The sequence below is a fragment of the Phoenix dactylifera genome, chromosome 8, assembly GCF_051530095.1.
Source record: "Phoenix dactylifera cultivar Ajwa chromosome 8, Ajwa_hap1_PhDact_Kaust_v1.1, whole genome shotgun sequence".
Taxonomy (NCBI): domain Eukaryota; kingdom Viridiplantae; phylum Streptophyta; class Magnoliopsida; order Arecales; family Arecaceae; genus Phoenix; species Phoenix dactylifera.
In genome coordinates this window covers 2,178,633-2,203,275 of record NC_143197.1, presented here as the reverse complement: position 1 = coordinate 2,203,275, position 24,643 = coordinate 2,178,633, and the positions used below count along the sequence as shown (strand labels likewise).

At 41.7% G+C, this 24,643-nt stretch overlaps 3 protein-coding genes across 9 annotated transcripts; 1 reads left to right on the top strand and 2 right to left on the bottom strand.

Annotated features, from left to right (window-relative positions):
• The first annotated feature begins 3,756 nt into the window (after positions 1–3,756).
• On the top strand, positions 3,757–12,406 carry LOC103710077 (uncharacterized). Of its 7 annotated transcripts, none has more exons than XM_008795694.6 (4): positions 3,817–4,074; positions 7,088–7,278; positions 7,382–10,110; positions 10,203–12,406. In XM_008795694.6, exons 2-4 carry the CDS (start codon positions 7,255–7,257, stop codon positions 11,506–11,508), a joined length of 4,059 nt encoding a protein of 1,352 aa, XP_008793916.4. In that variant the 5' UTR covers positions 3,817–4,074; positions 7,088–7,254; the 3' UTR covers positions 11,509–12,406. The 7 variants fall into 7 exon arrangements, with proteins under 7 accessions (XP_089780799.1, XP_089780798.1, XP_008793916.4 ...); XM_026806034.4 differs by having other exon boundaries at positions 3,836–4,074; positions 10,212–12,406; XM_026806040.4 differs by having other exon boundaries at positions 3,847–4,074; positions 7,428–10,110.
• Positions 12,407–12,762: 356 nt separating this feature from the next.
• On the bottom strand, positions 12,763–15,792 carry LOC103710101 (uncharacterized). The gene has a single exon (XM_008795719.6). The coding sequence runs from the start codon at positions 15,665–15,667 to the stop codon at positions 15,014–15,016; it is 654 nt and encodes a 217-aa protein (XP_008793941.3). The 5' UTR covers positions 15,668–15,792; the 3' UTR covers positions 12,763–15,013.
• Positions 15,793–19,017: 3,225 nt separating this feature from the next.
• Positions 19,018–21,788, bottom strand: LOC103710093 (ABC transporter G family member 6-like). The gene has a single exon (XM_039124233.2). The coding sequence runs from the start codon at positions 21,550–21,552 to the stop codon at positions 19,294–19,296; it is 2,259 nt and encodes a 752-aa protein (XP_038980161.2). The 5' UTR covers positions 21,553–21,788; the 3' UTR covers positions 19,018–19,293.
• Positions 21,789–24,643: the final 2,855 nt, after the last annotated feature.

The window sequence follows — 24,643 nt, the reverse complement described above, 5'->3', positions numbered from 1 at the left end:
GGTATATTAAGTATTTACAGTCATATGTTAAGTGTGTACTATGGTATATTAACTATATAATATGGTACATTAAGTGAGTACATGTATCTAATAACTGTGTACTATGTTATATTAGCCATGTACTGTGATAGATTAAGTGTGTACACGTATCTAGTAAGTGTGTATTGGAAGATATTAATTATATATTGGAGGATATTAACTATGTACTATGTTATATTAAATATACTACGGTGTATTAAGTGTGCACACCAATCTAGTAGCTGTGTACTAGAGGATATTAATTGTGTACGGTGGTACTAGTGGCCAAGTAGCAGCGGCCGAAGAGCGGAGAGGCTGATCTTGATCATGCGGGCATAGGATTGGTGGTCATGCCCGTGAAGGAGGGGATGGAAGGAGGCGGGAGAGGGATGACGGAGGTTGGGATTCACGTGGGTGATCTAGGGCTCGTTTGGTTCGCGGAAAAAGAAGGGAGAAAAGTGTGGTCAACGGAAAAGTAATGAGATGCCTCTTGTTTAGTTGGAGTTTTCAAAGGAGAGAGAAGGAAAAGTTGTATTCCCATGGGAATGTGATTCCCACATTTCATGGGAAAGTCTTTCCCATGAGAAACATGGGAAAGTTACTTTTCCATGAGGCGGGAATCACTTCATTTTTACTTTTTCCCAAAAAGTCCCTTCAGTATTAAAGAAGCATTAAAGAGGCATTAAAAACCTAATTTTTATTAAGGGCATAATAGGAATTATATATAACTTTCCTAGGAAAGTGGATGGCCAACCAAACATAAGCACCTTGGAAATTTGTCACTTTTCTATGGTCAACCAAACATGCCAAAAATACTTTCCTAGACATCCTCTTCCTAGGAATTTGTTTCCCAGGAATCATATTCCTAGGAAGGAAAATGCTTCCCGCGAACCAAACGAGCCCCTAGTGGAGTGGGATTGCGCCGCAGTGGTGAAGGACGGGAACCGATGACCCCTAATAATAATTTTGAACTGAGGATGGGAATTGATATAGGGGTATCATTAAGATTTTAATTGTGTACTATATCATATTAACCGTGTACAATTATATTAATCGTGTGTTGTACTATATTAACTATATATTTGTGTTGTATTAAGTGTGTACTTTCATATATTAAGTTTGTACCCTTTTATATTAAGAATATACCATGCTATATTAAGTGTATACTATTCTATATTAGGTGAGTACATAAACATTATCTTAAGTGTGATGTGCAATATTAAGTGTGTACCCGTATCATAGTGGTAAAGAATGTGATGAAGTGTGATGCTTGAGAGAAGGGGTCAGATTGTTAATATCTCTGATCAAGTATTATGAAGAAAAAGCTTCAAACTAAGCCTATTAATATCATATCTAAAAATGGAACAAATTAAGCTTATTTCTTTCTGTGGGATGGGTAATTGACAGATAAAGCCAAATAACGTTCTTATCTTGTTAATAGATAAAGAAAATATTTCGAATGGATTTTTTTTTTTTTATTTGTGAAGTTTACTTTGTTTAATCTAGTTACAATTTCATCGAGTTGGGCATGAGTAATTGATGTCATGGAGAGTGAGGTATTTATGCAAATAAAGTGCGATCAAGTATTTGCAATTACATTTATAATCTTTAATTTCAATCAGTGTTTAGTCGGCTCTTGATTGTGTTGCTTCGTTGGTGATAGCACTACACTTGGTCAGCTCTTTGGCTCATTGTTTGCAGCAAGCATGTTTTGGCTAGTGTTGCGGGGACGGCCTTTGGCCGGAGCCTCACACAACAACATACCCACATTAAGCTAGCAGAGAAAAAGAACTGCGTTGCTCCCGAGGTATTGTCCGCTTTGGGCGCTCCGGCCCGCGCGTCCAGCGCAGACGGGGGGAGACCACTGCCCTTACGGTTTTGCCCTTCAAAAGGCGTTTCGAGAGGAAAGGTTTTCCAACCCCCATTTAAGGCACAAAACCTTCCCGTTACTAGCTGATGTGGGACTAAATTCAAGCCTTTGGCCGAAGCCTCACACAACAGCATAGCCCACATTAAGCTAGCAGAGAAAGAGAACTGCGTTCCTCCCGAGGTATTGTCCGCTTTGGGCGCTCCGGCCCGCGCGTCCAGCGCAGACGGGGGGAGACCATTGCCCTCACGATTTTGCCCTTCAAAAGGCGCCTCGAGAGGAAAGGTTTTCCAACCCCCATTTAAGGCATAGAACCTTCCCGCTACTAGCCGATGTGGGACTAAATTCAAGGCCCCTCCTCCTCCCGCAACCGCTAGGATCATGTATGTGTATATTTATGTGTTTGTTTAAAAAGAAAAACAGAGTTCATTATAACAATATATACCTGCTAACTTTGCTATTCCGTGTTTTACTGTTTATCAACATTTTTTTTTTTTGCTTTTCTGCATTGAGTCAAGAAAATGAATTACTTGGATGAGACACTTGACAGGAAAAAATGAACCGTTTGGATCCATGTATTACTTTTCATCAACATTTGATGTGTCCTCTTAGTTTGGCTCCTATTCTCTACTCGCTACACAATCATCTAAAAGAATCAACCATGATGCCCATGATGGTAATGTGGAATCGTCTACCACCAGGTACCAAGTAATATTTTTGTTTTGCTTTTCTACACTGAGTGAAAAAAATGAATTACTTGGATGGGATGCTCCTTGGAGAAAAATGAATCACCTAGATGAGGTCTTAGGGACCGCAAGTTACAAATAAAATATTCTATGGATCAGAAATATATCTTTCGAGCCGTAGAAATTTTTCATTACGCCGCTGTCAATGGGGGGACCGCGACATAAATAACCATAATTTTTAATGTTAAGCTCCAACGGGAGAACCTAATTTGATTTTATGCTTTTAAAACATAATCTATGAAAAGAACGTAATAATCTGATTTTATGCTTTTAGCATAAACATATTTTGGCCAAAAAGTGGATCTTCAAAGCTATACAGTGAAGCTAAAACAGGTCCCATTCAAACTACTTTGGAGGGTCAAAAAGTGCCGTCCTCTCAAAAGCAGCAGCAGCTAAGCATCCCCTTTAGCTTCCTCGTACTGTCTGGTCCATTATTGTTCTTAGAATTTATTTGAATTTGAGAAAATAATTTTAACATTTTTAATTGATCATAAAAAAATAATTTATTTCAAAATAACTTATATTTAGTTGAATATTTATTTTTTAAAAAAAAATTATGTAAAATATCTATTATATTTTTAATAAAAAAATTTATTCATAAATTTTGATGCTTGAAGGATAGTTTTGATAAAAAAAAAATTAATTTTCAATCGGTAGAGTAAATAATTTTCTAGTGTTTCTCGTTGGCCTTGTTTTACAAAATCTAAAAATTTTATTTCCAAAAAATACTATTTTTTATTTTTTTTAAATTTCAACTAAATAATTTTTTATATATTTTTTATTAATTATTTTTTTGTACGAACCTAATGGTTGGCGGACCCCTCTTCGAAATCCAATAATAAAAAGGACCTCACCACGCCTGTCGGAGCCAACTTGCAGCGCAAGTTGGACGAAAGGCGATGCCGTCGGCGCACCAACCCACGATCTCTTACCCAATCACGAGGATTTGGGGCAGTCCACCATCCGAAGGTTACCGGAAGACGCCGGCCGAAGCAACAACGTACCGTAGTGGTTCTTCTTAACGTGATCCGATGGAGCATCGGAACTGGAATCTCCAGCGCCACGTACCGTAATTATTACGAGTCTAAATTATGGGGACCACTTTGTTTGCGGTTACCTGATCGGACGGTAGCGAACGGCATGGCGGTTCAGAAGGATCTCCATCCGATCCTTTTATCTTTTTTTAATAAAAAGAAGGAGAGGTGGGCGGAGATTGGGAACCATCCTGGAAAGAGCCGGTATGGCGGAAAGTCCTTGCGGTGGTGGGCAAGTGCCTTTTTTTTTCTATTTTCTTATCGTCAGAGGCTAGGGCTTTCACATCCAGGAAACCGCCTTCAAGCTTCCTTCGTCTTCTCATCCTCTCTCTTCCTCTATCTCTTCCACCTCCTCTCTCTTGCGTTCGGTTTCTTCTCTTCGATTTCTCACCGGAGAGGGTGGGATCAGGTAATGGCCGTCTCCCGCACGGCTTTCTTTCGGCCCAAATCTTTCTTTGGTTTTTGCTTTTCTTTGTTCTTCGTTCTTCGATTATGTTCGCATCTTAGAAGATCGCGGTTTGGGATTTTTATGAGGGATCGGACGAGAGCGGGAGAGCTAGATCTGTTTCTATTTTAAGAGATGTAGGAGGAAAAGTCGGTTTTTTTTTGGAATATGGGAACTGGAAGACTGTTTTGGGATTTGATGACTCCCACCCGTGGCGTTCTGTTGATTCAACTCGTGCGAAAGTGTTGTCTGTTATGAGGTTGGAGAATAGGGCCGGCAATCGAGATTTCTCTTGGAGAAACGAGGTTTTTCCTGTGTTATTCGGGGAAAACTTGGGCTTTTAAGTGCTGATGGAGAAGAGAGTTGTAGTTTTGAGATGATTTTCAGATCTCAGATCGTTCCATGAGAGGTGACAAAAACTGTTTCTCATGCGGCTCAGCTACATGGCTGCCTGGTTCTCTTGGAATCGGATATATGATAATTGAGGTGAGTATGGCTTACGAAAAAAGGCATGCTTTTTAACTTTTGGTGGTAAGGAATGGGCGGGTCCATTAGGGATTTCTGTGGGTATCCGGTCATCTCTGGCCTTATGCTTTCCTGGATCGGTGAGGCTTCTAGTTGATGTAAGGTTGGCCTCCTTTTTAACTCCTTTTTTTGGACTTAAATTTAGTCCATAAAAAAAAGAACTTCAATTTAGGAAAGATTGGAAGTTCTTGCGTAGATCCGGCATATTCATAAATATTTTTAGGGCTTTCTGGTTCGATTCTACTCTGTAGAATATTTTCTTGTTCAGATCTTTTTTGAGCCTCCGTCATGGTCATTCATTTACCCTGCTGTTGATTTAGATCCTTCTGGTTGAGATATCATGCTATGCAGGGCTAATGGTTATTGGTGGGGCCGGCCCTCTTTCGGGGTCGTTCTTGGTAACAGGTTGTGGATTTAGTAGAACCTTTGTTGAACCTGGGCACTGGCATCTCATTTGGTTTACTGTTTCGTCTGTGGGGTTGGAATCATTTCTTTCGTCCAGCTGTTGTAGACAGTACAAAGTAAATTGAGAAAGCTGAAAAAATGAGCTTTGAGTCTGTGTGTGCACGCAACTTCACGATTTAACGAGGATCAGGTGGGAAGGTATCAGATTAAGATTGTGCTGTCGAAGATCTTATTGTATGCCTCAGTTGTGCACAAGGGCCTTAGAAGTGAGACTGATTTTACAATTGGAATTTCATGCTCCCAGCCTCATTTGGATATTCTTATTTTGCATAAGAATACTGAATGGTAGCAGGGTGTCTTGAGTGGGGAATAAATTCTGATGTCGGGGTAGGAAAAAGAATGGTTCCTTGGTAGGATCTTTTGAGGCACGGAGAATCTCTTGGTCTACTTATGAGGTTATTACGGGTACCTGAACAATTCTTCTAGACTAATTTTGTTTTCTCTTGGGCTTCGTGAGACAATAGAAAAATACCGGCATGGAAGAAGTTTCGGCAAATACATCTTGCTGTCTTATATCCAGCTTGTGCATAAGGATGATAAAGAGTAGCAGGTGTTCTTCCTGCGCAAAGGGGAAAGATCATAAGAACCATGCAACTGAGCTTGATGGAAAGTGTGGCTTGAATGTTCTGGGATTCCGGGGAACTTTGTTGGTCATTTTGGTATTTTATTAATGATTAGAGTTTCTTATTGCATATCATGGAAACACAAAAAAGATCAGTCAACTGGACTGGTTTTGGAAATATAAACAGACTGATTAGCTGGCCTAGTTTAGATTCTTTGGGAGATTTTGAGGTAAGTTGGCATAGTTGTGAGGTCTCCTGCACATGTGGCGTGCATCAGGTAAGATTTAGCTGCTTCAGAGGGTCGCAATATCATGATGATCCTTTTTGCAGATAGAAATTTTAACTGCACTTTTGATGGTCGGCAGTCTTATTAGCTCCTAGAATGTGTTTATGTTATGTACTCTTGACTATCTTATATAGATAAGCAGCTACATTAAAATGTAACCTTATAATAACCTTGCCTTCAGAAGTTATATTCAGACTAGCTATAAGCATTCCCTGGATGCTGCTTCTGTTTCGTCTGTTATAACAGCTTGATGTATGATTTTGTTGTTTCCTGGTTCAGTTCGTTTGATGATGTGAATTATGCCAGGTACACAAAAGGGTTGATATCTATTTCTTCTAGGTTATGGTTTAATTGAAATGACATCTGACATCTTAGTCTTAAATAGTCTAAATAATGAATATGGTTGGAAGTTTGTGCTAAAAATATTAAAACAAATGAATTTATTATAACAGATAAGAGAATTGGAGATTTGGAAATAGTTTAATAAATTCAGAAAGGCAAGAAATAGTATAGAGGAGGTGTAGGCTATTGGGCTTATGCAGGTTACATGGACAACATTGTGCGGCATGTGTACATACAGAGATGGCCTATACCCTATGGATGCAGTCAGGGGCCTGCATATGCATATGCTGCTGCGTGGGCCACTTTCCAGATAATAGCAATGCTGCTATGTTTGGACAATCAAACCTGCCCAATAATAATTTAAAAAAATCAAATGGTTTATTTGAATACTTTTTGTTAATGCTCATTTTGACTCGTTGCTTCCTGGTTTACCCCATGGCCAGGTCAAGATATACAGCTTCTTACATTCATGTTGTGTTCAAAAGTGTATTTTTCTGCTTAATATCATTATCTGCTTAAGGAACTGGTCTTATAATTATTGTTTTATTTTTTAAAACATTAGTTATTTTAATATGTTTATGTTGAATTTATAGCATTATAAGCTTAAATGGGATGAATTGTCAACATCACTTTTCTGTCCTTAAATTGTCTGCATGATCCTTGATGAAAGCAATTTATGAAGCTGACTAAAAAGTGAACTATATTTTTTTAAAACTCTTTTTTTTTTCTTTGTTCAGTATACAAGCTGTGCACTCAATTGCTTTTTGGTTTGTGACTTCCATGTGTGCTTTGACAGATCTGATTTTCATGCCCATTCAATCGCTACACGAGGATTAGTTGAGCTCTAATTTGAGAAGGAAATCAATAAGATGCTTTGTGCACATGCAGCTCTTGCTTTGTTGCACTGAATTAAAGTGATTATAGGAGTTAGAGTTCCATTTCCCTCTATCATAACTTAAAACAATGCCGGTATCTGATCATGATGAGGTGCCCCTTTCTTGCTGACAATATTAAATAATATCATCCATTCAATAAATAATGTTCGGTTTCCATGTTTCTATGATTAACCTTGTGAATTTTCTATTGGCAGCTGGGAGTTAATCTTCTAGCTCAACAGTCTGGTGACTCTATTGCAGGTGTTCCCATCAAGAAAAGACGATTTATTTTATCTCAGTTTTCATCTCCTCCAACTCAAACGCCATCTTTGCCACCAGAAGATTCTGAAAGACCATGGAAAAAGTCATATATCTCAGAGGCCGAGTCTTCTGCTTCAGACAGTAGTGCCCAGCCTGCTTTAGGGACTGATTTCATCACTGATGGTTCATTGGAGGCGAAAGGAGAGTCTCTGGATAACAGAGATGTAAATACAGCTTGTAGACTTGAAAATCATACGGAGCCTAATGTTCAGGAATTGGGGCTTAAGACTGCTACATCTGCGATCAAGGGAACCAGTGTTGTGAAAGATTCAAATATGGATGACAAATCTGCTTTATGGTCTGGTATGCAAAACAATCAACTTTTATCAACAGCCAAGAGGCCATCTGTGCTGCCTGTAGGTGAGAGGAGTGGTGAAGGGAAATTTGCTTCAAGTGATAAATCTGCATTTCAAAGAGTTGCATCAATGTCTGGATGGCAGTTAGCATCTTCAAGAGATTGGAAAGATGATGGAGATAGTTCAGTGAAGCAGGACAAAGTGGATCACTTATCATATGATCTGCCTCTGGATGGGAGGCACACTACCATTTATAACAACTATAGCAATTTTAGTTCAAGAGTTGATCCTGTTCATCACTATGTAAACAGGTCAAATTGGGACTTGAACGTTCCAATGGACACTTGGGATTCCTCAGCAAGTGTTTCAGTCATGGTGCAAGATGGGCATGACTGTTCGACTTCCGGAGGTATCCCCAAGCAAATGCTCGTGGCACGCTCTGTACAAATGACTCCTGGAGAATCCAGTAACATGCTTCAGAAAAGCAACAACCTCAGGCTGGGCAACTTTTCTATGAGTTCTGATGATCATAATGGGGCAGAAGTTGGCCTAGATTTGCAGCTAAAACCACCCAGTAGACCTGAATTATGCATCAACTGGGGAGCTATGGCTCCTCCTGATCTGAGCTTATCATTGGCAGGCACTACGACAGATATATCAAGTAAAGCTGTAAAGCCTGAACCTTACGAGGAGGTAAGTCAAAATGGCACTCGGAAAGTTGAAATGGTTAGTCTGAAGTCAGTAGATTTTAGGCATGTAAAATCTGAGCCATGTGATGGAAGTTCTCAAGACAAAGATGCCGAATTAGCGGGTTCTGGAGAGAGAGGCAAAGATGCCGAATTAGCAGGTTCTGGAGAGAACAAATCAGCACGTGCGGGAATGGTGAAGTCAGAGCCACCAGAAGAGCCTTCTCAAGAATCCCTTAAGAGACTTACAGGTCAGTCACCTGATATGGAGAGTGATAATCATAGATTAATGCTGCATTTTGCGGAGGGGCGTCCACATACAAGCGAAACCAAGGCAATGGATTTGAATTCTGAAGCTGTTTCCGTTAATGATGAACTTCATGATGGCTCAAAAATGCCTGCAAGTGCAGAGATACCTGCAAGTGAAAGTGTAGGTGCTACTGCAGGTTTGGTTCCTGAAGCTGTCATTCCTGATTGTACCAAAAATGACCATGGAGAATTGCATAATAGCACTTGCCTTTTCCAAGATGAAGGAAATGATATTAAGATTTCAGATTTGGCATCAAAATCCCAGATTTCTGAGGGCAAAGGATTGAATTCAGTCAGTGAAACATGTGAAGTTGCTGGTCAGGCTTCTAACTCACTTACTGAACCTGTAGTTTCTGATGGGGTGAAAGGGCGTGCAGTATTTGATGGTATGTCTGAAGGTAGTGCAGAAATGGACTTTTCGGACGATGATAATATTGTTTCGTCAAATTTAGTTGCAATGGATGAGCATCAAGTGGATTCATATGGAAACAGCAAGGTAGGTGGAAGTGCTCAGGAGAGGATTAATTTATCTGCTGATAATCAAGCAAAACAAAGCAGTTACAATGAACATGGATCAATTAATTTTCATACTGCTCATGATGCTAGAGCGAAAACTCTTCAACAGAGAGATGGTGATGATGAGTATGAAGATGGTAGGGAGAGAAAGTGTTTGTCCAGGAAAGGAAGTAAAGCGGTACTTGATAAGGAAACCACTGACACCATTGGACCTACAGATATGCCAACAGTGATGCCATCAGATATGGATGCAGAGAAAAAAGAAACAGACCCTGACGAGATGAAGACTGGTCGCAGTACTGAAAAAATAATTAGTGTCTTATGCAATAGTAACAATGATGTAAACTTGAGTTCAACAAAAGATGTGCATGAGTCATCAGTTATGGAAGTCCCCAAAGCTGCTTCTAGTAAAACAAAGCTTATTAAGACCTTTGGTAAGATCACAGAGAATCATCCTCTGAAGGAGAGAGGCTCAGAAATGGTGGCAAAATCAACTGGATCACCTAGTGCAAAAAAATCTGCAAAAAGTAGTGAGGGTGATAAAGATCCCCGACAGGAGAATCGTAGAGGTTCTGTTCCATCTGCTAAGCATTTGATTTCATCAAAAAAGTATTCACCTTTAAATGGTGTTGCAATCAAACATTTTGATGGTTGGGATAGGAACAGCCAAATTAAGAAGGTAACTTCAGCTCCAGATAGATCATCATTTGGAAAGACTAAATCTCTTTATGCCAGGTCAATTTCTTCTCATACTGAGAGGGAAAGATCAACTGATAAATCACATAGGCGGGAGAGGTCGCATTCTAGGGGGACTAGGTGATATTCTTTTCCTCTTTATCTTGTTCCTTATTTTCGTATTAAAATTATGTTGGCATCTCACTTTCAGTTTTATCCTCTTATTATATTAGAAATGACAGGTGCAGTGACAGGACATTGAAATATGAAAGCGGGAAGAATGAAGATCAGCCAGTTGATAAACATGGATCTGACTATATTAACAACAGGAAATCCGACGACCGGTTAGGTGCTTTGTATTGCAATCGAAATTCTGGCCCTCCACGTGATCCTGAACTTCATGATCAGAAAAGTTTCCGATTTTCAAGGCCTTGTAGTAGAGGTGAAGGTGCCTTTGCTGTCGAATCAAATGGTTCTGTGGGTAATACAGGTAGGATCTGGAGAAGGCCCCCAGAGGATGAACCACCACGCCTTTCTCGTTTTCCACCTAGACGGCGGTCTCCTGGACCCAGAGAAGGGCCGGTACCATTGGATGCCCAAATTGCCGGCCCTTCTGTAAGGGATGTTAGCCCCAGTAGGTATATTGGGAGGGATGTCCCTGATCCTTTTCTACTGTCTCGTGAAGAGAAGGTCATGAGGGCTTTGCCAGATGACATGATGGATCCCTTACCATTCCCACACCCGCGCCTGTTATATGAGCGTGTTGACAATGATCTCATCTGGAGACAAAGACGGAGCCACTCACCTATTAACAGAAGGATTCCTGCACGTTTACATCGAGCTCACTCTCCTCATCAGTGGTCTCCGTCTAGAAGGTCCTCTGATGCCCTAGATGGACATCCAGAACTATTAAGATGTAGATCGCCACCTGTTTTCAGAATGGACAGGCTGAGATCACCTCGTCAACATCCCTGTTTTCCTGAAGATGTGATGGTTAGAAGACGTGGTTCTCCTCCTCCTTTCCCTAGATTACTCGATGATATGAGAGATATTCATCCTTTGGAGGAGCATGATTTGCCAAGGCCTGGCAGGGTTTTACAGAGGAACATCAGGAGGTTTGATTTGATTGGCCCTCATGAGTCTGCTGATGAGGAGTATTTTGGACCTTTCCCGGGAAATCAACTTCATGAACTTGAGGGGAATGATGAATTTGATGGGAGAAACAAATTTGATGAGAGACGCGATTTTCTCCATCCTTTTTTACAGCGACCTGTTGTTTCTGATGATGGAGAGAATTGCCTTCCGTATCCTGTTGGGGATGTTCCAAGGCCTATTAGATTTTGCCCTGAAGCTGAAGAAATGTTTCCTGATAGAGGTGGTCCTCGAGACTTTGATGGACGCATTGGAAACCGGCTTGGGAACATGCCCAACAGACTGAGAGGCATGGAAGAGCGAGGTGATGACTACAGGTACCATGGTGCACCGGGATGGCGTGATGGTGGTTTAAATGATGCCAGGTTAAAGAGGAGAAGGCTCTAATTCTATATTAGTACTTTTAGCGATGAATCACATAGGGCTTATGTAAGCAATACCTGTTGGGTTTAGATATTTACTCGTCAAGTTCGGTCGTTGTTGCTGACCTATATTTGATGCCTTTTGGAGAGTGAGACTTGTGGCTTGTCTCTTGCCATGGGTATGTGCAGCTGGGAGCTTTACTGACCAGGTGTTACTTAGTAATCAAAAGCCTAAAACAAGCAAAATCCCAATAAAATGATGTGGAGGGTATGAAGCTGGCAAATCTTGTAAATGGCCGAATTTTACCTACAACTTTTTAAAGATTCATCTTCATCTCCTGGTTATTACTTTTGGATTGGATGGTTTGCAGGTTTGTATTCATCTTGGTTATTTATGGTCATACATGAAATTTTATAAGAGCTCAGCATGTTCATGTTATCGTAGTAAACATGACATCCATAGCTACAGCCAGTTTATACATACATGCTCTGGAATTTATGAGGTGGGAGTGCCTGTGCCTGCTAAGCTTGTTTAATTAGTAGGGAAGGCTGATTTGCTATGGTGGACTGAGCTTATGAAGTTCTGTTGGCTTTGACTTGGGTACGATAATGTTGGCTATGCTTCTAATGGATGTTCGTGTGCTGTCCTCTGCGATGCTGGCTTGGGACGCTTCTCTTCCCTTGTTTCTGGAGAGGAGTCCGGCAGCAGTATTCTTGTATACGCTCTGCAGCTCCACAGCTAGCGTCAGAAGTTTGCGTCAGATTGACTAATCATGTCTGAATTTGGCAATTCTGCTTGGAAACTAAAGTCTTATGAATCCATGTTTAAATCTCAGAAAAGTTTGTTTTATGTGGTGCACCCTTCCTTTTATAATATACAACCTTGTCAGATTTATGCGTAAAGATCGTGGCAATTGATATCATTGTTAGTCATTGCTGATTCCATTGGCCAACTTGTCAGAATCTTGTGTATGGCTTCATGAATTGGCCTGGCTGTTAGAACTTTGCTTCTTGTCAGTGTTGTCTTTTTGTTTTTATTTTCCCTTGTCCATTTTTACATGTATGACCAGGTGGCTTGCGAAGACAATGGCTGCTTCGAGTGGTTTCTTATATCATGGTTTTGAATTCGGGTGGGTCTACAAACTATGGCAAATCATATGCAGCCTAGATATCAAAAGCGTTGTTGACTTGAATGGTCTGAATTCTTAAAACTGCATGGAAAATACCATACCCGTGAGTGAATAGCGGGGATGTGTGGGGTCTCCACTACCCGGAATGATGTTAGCATTGACCTAGGAATTACTATTCTTCCACTGCACATTTTCTTGAGGGCCACCACACCAAAGAGAAGAACATATGATGAGAATATGGAAATTTCCGGATGGCTTTTAGTTTAAGATTCTTTGAGACGTCACTTTTATTGATTTTATCACCATAAAATTGGAAAAAGGTGCTTCCACAAATCACATGTAAACATCTGACTTGATACATTAGAACAAAGTAAAACTTCCACTCACGTCGGACTGTTTTATGTTCGATGAAACGTCTTTCAGTTTGCTGACGGAGCCACTAGCAGGCAGTAAAGTGCCTTGTGGGAGAGACAGAGAAGCATTTTTCGGATGAATAATTTGTTCATTTCTGTATCTTTAAAAGGTATTTTTTCCATCGACCAGTTGCAGCATATACAGTTTGATGGATGGAATTTGCTTGACGGTTTGAGTATGAACAACGCATCTTCAAGCTTTTTCTGACTGCCTTTGGAACCATAACAATTGGCACAACCATATCATTTCCATTTATGATAAAAATTTGAGAGGGGACAGTAGATTTTCAAAAATTAAGTTTTGATGCATCAGGAGGATGATAATGCGAACCATCTATAGTGAGAAATTGAGATCATAGGCTCAAGTTTTATCATCTCCTGCGAATTTAATTTTATTCTGATGGATGCAAATGCTATGCTCCTGATGCACAAAATCACTTGAACATCATCATGACTGATGACTACGGTGATTTTCTCATACAGTTCACTTTACAAGCTACTGTGCAAAACTAAAAATGAAACTACTACTGCACTGAGATATTTGAGGAGGATGTATATACTGCACTGAGATAACTGTTCCTCATTCTGTGTGTGTGTGTGTGAGAGAGAGAGAGAGAGTCACACGCGTCCCTCTTGGCAGCCCCAAAAACGTATGGTAGTCAAGGAAAAAAAAGAAAAGGAGAGAAGACGAAGTTACTTTTGAGAGAGAAGTTAGATATGGAAAATATGGTAGGAAATGCATATAGTAATGAGGAAGCATGGAGTGAACATCTTTAATCACATAATATAATTGAAAAAGGTTTAGAATGTACATTTTTTTTGTAATTCTTCTCCTTTTTAACCTACCTGTGGGACATGGAATGTCTGTAGGTGGGTTGTCTGGATTTGGGCACAAATTTGTTAGTCTACAAGATGAACCCAGATACCATCTTTAAAGTTTGTCATGAGCTCGAGCCAGGCAGACTTCCATCAAAGGTAAGAGATGAAGTACTGCTCAGCATGTCATGTTGTTGATACAACTACAAACGAGATACCGATTTGAGCAGAAATTTTTATATTCGTTGCATTGATTTGTTAAAACTTGCACAAAATTGTGAAGACATCATCTGAATGTTCAGTTTTCTTATAGAGCATATCTAGGGGCAAGCATTGGTTTAGAAAGGTGTGGGCCTAGTGCTATATTATCTCATTTTCCTTACCTTCAGTTGCCAAGGTCCAGGATTTTTCAGGTCCTATCCATATGCCAAACTCCTATTTCTCTACAACAAAAAACTAGGATGCTAACATTCACATTCACAGCTAATTAGCTTATCCATGTGATATCTCTCCCATGCTAAAGTGTTCAGGGATGTAGAGTAGAGCAATGGCCTCAGTGGCCTTCTCTTTCCTACTCTTTACCTATAAAACAACTCCAACTTCGTTCCTACTTCCTTCTGCTGCTGATTCTCTAGTCGGATGCCAAACATCAAAGTTTGTATGAAGATGTTTTGCTCCATAGAGAAAGTATTAGCGAAAGCCTCCATTTATCTTCTGAAAAATTTTCCTTGGTCATTTATGATTACTAATTCCCTGTTATTAATTTGCAGATCTCTGCTCAGCTTCCATACCTATATTGATTGTTACAAAATAGATATGATGGACAAATTCAAACATCTAAATACATTGAATTGATAACAAAGTCTAATAAAAAAGCTTTAGCCTTTGCTGAAGCCCAGTTCACTTGAAACCTGCAAATTTTGAGACCAATCTGAGAGCCAATCCCTCCGTATTGCGTTTGTTTCATACTTTATCCATAATTTTCTTATTATGAGACCTCCTATTCCCATTATTAATCTACAAAAATTAGAGGTCTGTTTGAAAACTATATTATAAACCTCGAAGTGGTGGACTTTATAATGACTACAACAACAACATGTCTCGTGGCAATTTAAAACAGGTATTGTAATTAATACCGGATTAATCTAGAAAAGAGGATGCCGTCGGTGGATCAGTCGGCGGCGGTTGCGGAGGACGACGGTGGCGGCGGCGGCGGCGGCTTCGGGGGCCAGATGCTGATGCGCTCCTTCTCGAACTTGATGAAGATGGCGGCGGCGGCGGCGATGGAGTAGAGCTGGATGAAGAGGATGGGTAGAGAGTGGTAGCGGAGGAGGGACTGGCCGGAACCCAGCTCGACCAGCAGGAGCGCCGCCAGGCCGAGCCCAGCCAGCCTCCCGTTGAGTCGCTCGCTGTAGGGGCTGAACCCCAACTCCACCGCCAGCCCCCCCGCCGCCACCGCCTCCTTGAGCGGCACCGGCGGCAGCATCACCTTCTTCTTGCCGCTGCCTCCTCCTTCTCCGCCGGACTTCCTGGCCCGCCGCTGCTCCGCCTTCTTCCCCGTCCCGCTCCGGTACTTGAGCCGGACCCGGGCCAGCCGGTTCTCGAAGGTGGGGTCGGCGGCAGCGGGTGCCGGAGGCTCGGCCGGGGCGGCGGCGGCGGAGGAGGAGGAGGAGGACGAGTCCTGGTCGGGTTTGGGATCGTCGGCGAGCGCATGAGGGGCGAGGGGGAGGGCTTTCCTTCTTCTTGTGGAAAGTGGGGAGGAATTGAGGGTGGAAGGGAGCGATGGGCTGGGGATTTGGAGGGATTTGGGGACGACGCCGGCCATCCTCTCCTGCTCTTTTTCCTTCAGTTCTTCTTCCGCTGGTGAAATTAATTTATGCGGCGGATTTGGATAAGGATGTCAGCTTCTCCGGTGCTAATAGAGCGATACAATTTCTGGGGGCGGAATGATTGGTTTCCGTCTCTTTTAATTATTTCATTCCTTTTTCAGTTAGTCATAATAGTATCGTTTTTATTTCTTGTTTAGATTGTAAATAGCCTACAAATATACGGAAAAGAGGGTTTTGATGTAATTTAAATGTTACCTTTTTTTCCAATATTTCTCAAGTTCCAAAAAAAGAAAAAAAAAAAGCTTAAGCTTCAATCTTTCATGCAAAAAAAAAAAAAAGATTGATCTTCTTTTATTTTACCAATCGTTGGATCGCATTCTATACCAATTTTAATGTATTTTAAATTTTTTAATTTATTTATATCTATAAATCTTAAAGCAGCTATTGTGAGACTCAAAAGAAGATAAATTTTTCTTTCTTACAAAAATAAGTAATAGTATGTTTTGGATCTAAAACATGAAATTGATACAAATAATGCCTTGTGTTATTTTTTTCTGCGCAATCAGATTTTATTCAATGCACTTCTCATTAAATATTTGTAAATTTCTTTTTTTTTTTTTGATTAACCAGGATCGCAAAGTTACGATTGCCTCTTATACAGCAACTGCCACGGCCCATTCATTGTTCACCCGGCGGCACCCTTATACAGGAACTGTCATGGCCCATTCATTGTTCAGTGATGGTATACAACCCAGCCCATATAGTATCTTCGTCTGCGGATTTGCGGCCCAATCAGCAACCTCGTGGGTGGGACTGAAAAATCTGCAACTTGATTCCCTCAGAATCAATACCCATGAACCTGAGGAGGATGTCGTACCTGTGAAGCTAACTAAAAGTGAAGCAAGACTACGTATGTTATTCAGAAGGAACACCTTAAGAACGATCCTTCCAATAGCCTATTCAATAGCTAGCGATTTCTACATTGTTGCAATACATATAGTGGAGTATGCCTAAAGTATTAATTTTCTATTGCAAAACATCTCTTTTTTTATACTCATTTGGTTTGCAGAAAAAATTTAGCTGTCATTGCCTGAATATATGATGCCCGAAAAAGTAATTTTTGCATGTTGAGTTGACCATAAAAGTGACACATTGTGGAACGGCTTATATTTTGTTGAACATTTATTTTTCTGAAAAAAATTATAAAATATATATTATATCTTTAATAAAAGAAAAAAGATTTTATCTCGTTATATTTAAAAGTTTAAGAATATTTTTGAAAAAAAATCAAATTTTCAGTTGGTGAAAATTAAACTTTTTCATATCTCATATAGATTTTTTTTCTATAAAATGCCAGAATCTTATTTTCATGAAAAAACTATCTTTATATCTTACTTCTTTAAAAATTCTAACCAAATATTGAGCATTTAATCATATTTTCTCTCCTTCTTTTCCCATGAACAAAATATTGATAGGAGGGAACAACAATTTAGGTCGACCGCATGCTCATGCTGCATGCTTTAGTTTGTGTAATTTGATATTGATCTGTGGTTTGGACTGTGGAGATTGACTTATGGCCTGTTGTAAAACAGGCCCTGTGCATGGTCAACATAAATATGAAGTCAGTTCTCCAAAAGTCTTTAATTTCCTATCCAACCTAACGCCTTGCCCATCCTTTTTCTTCTGCATTAAATGAGGGAGAGAGAGAGAGAGAGAGCGCCTTACATGGACTAGCGGCAACGATGGAACTTTTAACAACAAGCCCATTTGGCGGCTGGCTAATTTGGCATCTTCCCATATGGTCGTTTAATTTAAAAGCCACGCAATAAATTCAAACTTCTTGCTGTGAAAAATCTTATGCTCGCCACCAGCTCCATAAATTGGATTCATCGTCGACTGCAGTCTCCGTGCATTCCTATCTACCAATTCTTAATTAAATTGTTGGGTCCGTCACCTATTATTGCAAATGCATATCTAAAATCGTTATCGCTAGCAATCACTGCTGCAAGAATAGAATTGATGACTGAAGAGTCACCTCTTACTTCGAAATATTTAGACGATGATGAGTAATGATGTCGCCTTTCAGACCAAACATGTTGTTAGAGAGGCAGATGGAGCCGGAGCCACAGCCGAAGTGGCTTCGTATGCCGCCAGTGTCACTTAGGAGGCACTCTGTGGGTAAGATAAGAGAAGTTGCGTAGAGCGCTCCGAAATTTGTTATTTTTTAACTTTATTGAATATATCTGTACTAAAAATATATGTCATTCATTTTTAGCAAATAAAAAAAAAACTCGGTAACGTAGAGAAATTGTGTGAAATTTATTTGCTATGCACGTTGAAGCACCTCTCATAGTTTTGTCTTTGTTAATTTTTCTAAGACACTTGAGAGGTAGAAGACAATGGGAAGAGATGATGCTCAATACAAGTCTCTTCGACCGGTCCAGATTGGCGAACTGTTCTTTCAAATGTAGCCATTGATCGCTGAACCACCACCAACAAATTATATATATCCAACTCACAAGACCTACATTGTTGCAACTAATTAATCTTATCAACTTTCTGACTTGCGACTGCATGCATTGAGTCAGTCTCACAGCCACCTTTATCCCAAAAGCCCACAGTCCCATTACTGCTGGAGTTCTAGGTTTAATCGAGGCGGTTAAGAGAAGCTTGGCTAAAACTGTTCAAATCTAATACCATTGGCAACTCCACCCTATCTATTTATTTAGGTTAGGTGGTTTCTCGCAATCGACAATTAAGGATAGCCTGCAAGTTTTAGCGAGATTGCTCAAAAATTGGTGCATACTAAATCTATCTTAACTAAGCAATTTGGTAAAAATGTCAACTAGTTGTTTATCAGTGCCAACAAAACCCAGCAATACATCATTATTTTGAATATGATCTTTGATGTCTTATCTCAATATATTTAGCTCTTTAATTCGAAAACCTAATATTATCCCTCCATCAATTTGATATCGAATCATGTGGCACCAATTGATCGACCCAATCCACTGGTTTCAAGAACGATATATACGGTTCCACTGGCCAATTAGGTTGATCCAACCGCCTTCTTTAACTCCCATCGTTTCCACTTGCATCCCCCCACGATTCTTTTGAACTCTTGGACTCTCGGCACGCCTTTCCCGTTTCCTATAGGCACAGAGATTGTGACTATATGCAAACTCGCAAGGTCTGGTCGATCAATTAATGGCACGACTATTTATTTGCACCGTTATCAACACGTCCTTCTCGTTCTCTAATAGAAAGATCATGAGTCCACGCAAGGTCTAGCCAATGGTACTACTAATACTAATGTCTCGCTGTTCTAAACAGTAAAAGCTCAAGGTTTTGCCAATGGGCACTTTATTAATGTTTCGATGTTTCTAAAATATCACTTTACGTGAACAAACCGGTTTATATTCGCATTTGTAAAGTAGTAAAAGTGAAAAAAAAGAAAGAAAAGGAAATTGTGACCTTAGATTACATGTTGAGTCTTCACCTTCTTCATCTCCCAACTTTAAAATAAAAAAAGAAGTACAGGAAAGAACAAAACTTCACAATCCAACTCCCAAGTTAGCTTAGCTTATTAATTCCTTGTAACTTTTTTGGCTTGAGTTTGTGTCTACCTCCTCTTGTTTTTGCTCCCCACGAGCAGTGTGAAGTAGAAGAGCACTCTAAAGAAGAACCCCCAGGCCACGGTTACCCACAGACAATTCCACTTGCTGAGGTCGGTAATCCCCTGCTGCTTCAGTATATCGGAGCCGGTCGTGATGCAGGTGTTGCCGGTTAAGCTCTGTCCCAGAGTGTTGCTCATGGCCTTCAGAACGTTCAATTTCACCGCCGTCGGCAGGCTCCCCAGCGGCGTGTTGTCGAACATCTGAACCCCTCTGACGAAGCACTTCGTCGTGTCGTCGAACTCATTCTGCAGCACCGCTTCATAGGGATACTTCACCAGGGATAGATAGTGGAACCAAATCCAGTAGTCTGGAATCCGGTCCCGGTTTATGAAGAAGCCGCTGAAGAGAAGGAAGTAGGCCAGTATGGCCACCACCACGGTGTAGCCCACCATAACATGCGGTATGACGCCGGAGAGGAACGTCACGAAGCCGCTCCCGGCCCAGAAGGAAGCTAGGACTATCAAGAAGAAGAAGAAGAACCCTGAGGCACCGCCAGCGAGCCCGACCGCAAAGAATGTGGTGAGGGCGAAGCCGATGGAGAGGATGATCAGCGGCGGGAAGCCGACGATGGCGTTACAGAGGACGTAGGAGGAGCGGCGGTAAGCATTGTATGCGGTTTCTCGCATGAAGATGTAGCGCTCTTGGAGGAAGACGGGGAGCGCGTCGGCGCAAGTGTAGAACATGGTCGACATGGCGATGGCGAAGAAGCCGAGGCGTTCCTGCGCTCCCTTGGGGGAATTGTCGAGCCGCCAGAAGATGGTGGCCAAGATGAATCCGGTCAGCATCACGGCGCCGAGCCGGATGCCGAATAATTCCGGCATGCGACGGGTGTTGGTGGCCGAGCGCTTGGTCAGTACTGCCGTCTCGATCCAGAACGGGTTGGCGAACGTCGGGACGGACGAGGCCGGGCCGGTGCCTTCTGTGGCGCCGGAGACGAGCTTGCCACGTGAGATGCTGGCGCTGATGGCATCCTTCAGGGAGAGCGTCGACGGCTTCTCGGCGATGGAGGGCTTCGCAGCTTGCCGGGATTTATTGTGCTCGATCAGAGACCTGCATCCGGCGGGGGTGCTCTCGAGCTCGCGGATAAGGTCGAGGGCGAACTCGGTCGGGTTTTCGTTCTCCGGCATCGGGTGGCCCAAGTCGGAGAAGAAGGGAGGTAGCCCGTCGGGTGGTCCGCTGTAGACGGTCTGGCCGCGGGAGAGAAAGATCAGACGGTCGAGAAGGCCGAGGATGCGGTAGCTGGGCTGGTGGACGGACATGATGACGATGCTACCGCTGTGGGCGATGCGTTGGAGGACTTTGACGACCATGAAGGCGCTGGTGGAGTCGAGGCCGGAGGTTGGTTCGTCGAGGAACAGGACGATGGGGTCGTGGATGATGTCCATGCCGATGGACACGCGGCGCCGCTCCCCACCGGAGACCCCGCGGTGGCCCTCGTCGCCGATGATGGTGTTGGCCGCCTGCCGGAGCCCGAGCTGGTCGATGAGCGCCAACACCCGGGCCCGCTTCTTGGCGGCGGAGAGCGTGCGCGGCAGCCGGAACTCGGCCGAGAACATCAGCGTCTCCTCCACCGTCAGCATGGGGAACAAGAGATCGTCCTGCATCACGTAGGCCGAGATCACCTTCAAAAGCCGGCCTTCCAGGTTTTCTCCGTTGAGAGTTACGGAACCTTTTAAGCTCTCCCTGGCGATCCGATTCGCCAGAGCGTCGATGAGGGTAGACTTGCCGGACCCGCTCGCCCCCAGGACGGCCAAGATCTCCCCCTCCCTGGCCTCGCCGGAGATCGAGTCCAGGAGAGTCTTCGTCCGGGAGACGGCCTCGGCTCCCTCACCGGCGGAGACCTGATCCGCGGAAAGCGGGTTCTTACGGAAGAAGGAGGGGAAGAGCGAAAGCTTCTTGGGGTTCCTGACGCTATAAGTGAGGTCGGTGAAGGAGAGGACGAAGGGGATAAGGGGACTGGGGCTGAAGCTACCGCGACCAGGAGGGCTGCCCACTTCGCCGAGCTCGAGCACGTGGTGGGAAGGGGTGCTGTCCGCGCTGTCGCCGCCACGGACGTCGCCGACGTGCTTGAGGAGCTGGCCGAGGGTGGCGGAGGGGTGGGAGTGGCGGACGAGGAGGCCGCTGCGGCCGATGTCCTCGGCTTCCTCCATCGGCGAGGTCGACCGACGGTCGAAGAAGGGGAGCTTGTCTACGAACCGTGACATCGGCCACCTATACCAACCAAAGGATCGTCGGCGCCGGTTGGGATTCGACGGAGTTCGATGGGATGGAAGGTAGAGCTCTTTCCTTCTTTCTTCTCCCGGGAGGAGAAGGGGTTGCGTTTCCTTCTCCGCCTATAAATCTTATTTATAGAGGACACGATACGTACGTACGGGTTTCTTCGCACGATTCTCTTTCCTCGCACGCCTCTGGGTACGTGGCAGAAAAAAAAGGCTGTGTGGCGGGTGGGGGGATTAGGTGGGGGTGTTAAGCTACATTCTACTGATTTTGAAGTCTTTACGCGTGCTTTGTGGGTGGAAGTTGGAGGTTGGAATTGATTGATCTTAGAAGAATGGGGAGTTGGGTGTTGTAGTCGGCCACAGGCGACGGGTTTTATCTAGCGGGTGGAAATTTGGACGTGGGAAGATGCAGGCGATGAGCGCCGTTGGTTATGCGCAGCTGAGCCAGAACGTACCAAACCAAGAGCTAACTCGAGAGGTGGGATTTATTAGCGGAAGACTGCGGGTGTTGGTCAAAATTAAGATGATGGAGATGGTTATGCAATGCGCATGCCGCGGGTACTGGTAAGTGCATAGCTCTCTCTTTTTTCTTTTTTTTTTTAAATTACATAAATATCCTTCTCAAAATTCAAATTTAAGTAAATATTTTTTAAAATTTGTATTTATTTATGTACTCTTATAAAGTACTATTTTTACATAAATGTCCATAATATAGCGATGTTATTTTTACATAAATATCCATAAATTTCCTCCACCGCGGTAGCTTTACAAATGTTTGTTTTTGCATATCTATTCTTTAAGGATATTTTAGTTTTTTTAATTTGAAACAGTTAATTTTTTAATAACATTAGATGGCATGAGTGCATATGCAAAAATAAGGATAAAAAAAAAATAGATTGGCAAAATAAGTATTTTACGAGGGTATACATATAAATATAAATTTTAGAAGGGTATTTAATACAAACTTCAGCATACTTTTTTTTTTTTTGGGTCTTATTCCCCATAATGTACATGTCCTTTTCCTCTACCATCTTTTTTTTATTTTTATTTTTTATAATTCTGTGTGTTTTTCCCCTTTTTCACCATAATATACCTTTAAAGCGGGCTTTCTTGGAAGAAAAGTTTCCTCTTTTTTTTTTTTTTTGTCTGAGAAGATGAAGAGTTTCTTAACCCTTTTATATATATATATATATATATATATATATATATATATATATATATATAATACTAGACAAGATTGCACATCCAATCCAGAGCCACGCCAATTTGTAGTTTACTAGTCCGCAAGCCATCCCATACGCCTCATGTTTCTTTACTCCTTCTCACGCGTTATTCTTCTTCGCTCATGAGCGTACATTTTATATTCTTGAAACCGCTGACGATTCCATGGACTTGTATTTAGCTCGCAAAACGCTTATCGTGCCAATTTCCGCAGTCAAAGACCGTTGTCCGTTGGTTCTTACATTTATGGGCGGGCGGTGGAGATGTGGGCGGCCGGAGGGAACTAGGATTTGCGATCCCGCTGCGAGACAGTGTATAAGCCATTTCAAGGTTTTAAACAAAAGTAGTAAAATAAGTAACGTGCAGTTAGTACGCAATCTTGAATTATTCAAGAGAGTGTATGTTCGAGCTCTTAAATGTACCATCAATTTACTTGGCGAGGACCCTTTAATGTTTAAGTCGGTAGAATCTAGAGCAACGATAAAAGAAACTCCCTCTGTCCTGACATCGTCGTCAGTATACCATTTGTAACTTCCTCCTTAGTATACTATTTGTAACAACTCAAGACCTTATCCAAAATAACTAGTCAAAAGATTTTTTTGAATTTCTTAGTCCTATATAAATAGTTAGGATTTTTTCAACGAATAACCAATGTGAAATTTAACACATGCTCGCATGAGTCCACACATGATGAGAGCAGTATCCATTACTTGATTTATTGGGTAGTACTATAACTGCGCGGTAATGGCTAATCATGATTAATCGCATAGTAATGGCTATCCATGATTGTCATGTAGCGATAGCCACATTGATTGTGTCTTTTATTGTTGTTACTGCTCTTGATCGTGATCCATTTAATGCATCTCGACGGACTAAATTGGAACGTTGGCCATTATCGAGGTTATTCACTTCGGTTAAGGCTAAGGTCAAGAAAGTCGGAATAACCTGAGGTCGGAATAACTAATATTCTCTCCATCAAACAGTGGAATTACATAACATGATTTTATTGTAACCCAAAAGTTACATCTTGCTATACAAGCATAATCACTCACAATATGTCTGCGTCCATCAGCATATTTCATATTATACGTAACTTTGCTGCCGGTGCTTGTTTGCAATATCTTTTAACATTCTATTTGCATCTTCTATTTGATTAGTAGTTCTATACTCATTAGTTATGAACATGAAAGTAATTTATTGGACCACCTTGATGTAAAGCTAGAGGGTCCCTTTATAGGTGCAACCATAAATACATACTGGTGGCTGTGGTGCTTGAAAATGAAGTTCCCTATCAAATTGTGCATTGAGCCATCACCCAGTATCTAATTGAAAAAATGAATGTAATTTAATAGCGTAATTGGACATAGTAAACATGTAACATTTCACAAGTAGTAAGCATCTTAAGTTTAAGTTTTGTTTCATTTTTGCTTTTGTGAGTAACATACCTTTGCTTGGCTATGTTGTTTGTATATTAATAAGCTTTTTGAGTTTAAAACTTAGGAGAATAATGCACCTTTTTTTTTTGAGAGAGAGAGAGAGACCTTCTTATCATGTGCATATATTAAAGCATTAAGTTTTATAATAAAACGATGAAAATTCACCATGATATTTTATTGGTAAACGGAATAAAGCAGAGATTGGAGTCGAGAAGGGAGAGGATTGAAAAAGAAAAAGAAGAAGAAATAGGAAGAGATAAGGAGAGGGAGAGGGGAACCAAACGATCCAATCCATGCCCGCCCAATAGAATTGATGGATTTTGATAACTTCCACTTGGATGTATTATTAGTGCACCTGAATTATCTTAATTGCTAATTACGATAATCAGTGTATTACTTTGATTATATTATGATGCCTA

Coding starts and splice junctions, on each gene's coding strand:
- LOC103710077 (XM_089924672.1), top strand. CDS start 3,772: ATGGCGGTTCAGAAGGATCTCCATCCGATCCTTTTATCTTTTTTTAAT. Junction 4,075..7,381: donor ACCGGAGAGGGTGGGATCAG/GTAATGGCCGTC, acceptor TTCTATTGGCAG/CTGGGAGTTAATCTTCTAGC. Junction 10,111..10,202: donor TCGCATTCTAGGGGGACTAG/GTGATATTCTTT, acceptor TTATTATATTAG/AAATGACAGGTGCAGTGACA.
- LOC103710101 (XM_008795719.6), bottom strand. CDS start 15,667: ATGGCCGGCGTCGTCCCCAAATCCCTCCAAATCCCCAGCCCATCGCTC.
- LOC103710093 (XM_039124233.2), bottom strand. CDS start 21,552: ATGTCACGGTTCGTAGACAAGCTCCCCTTCTTCGACCGTCGGTCGACC.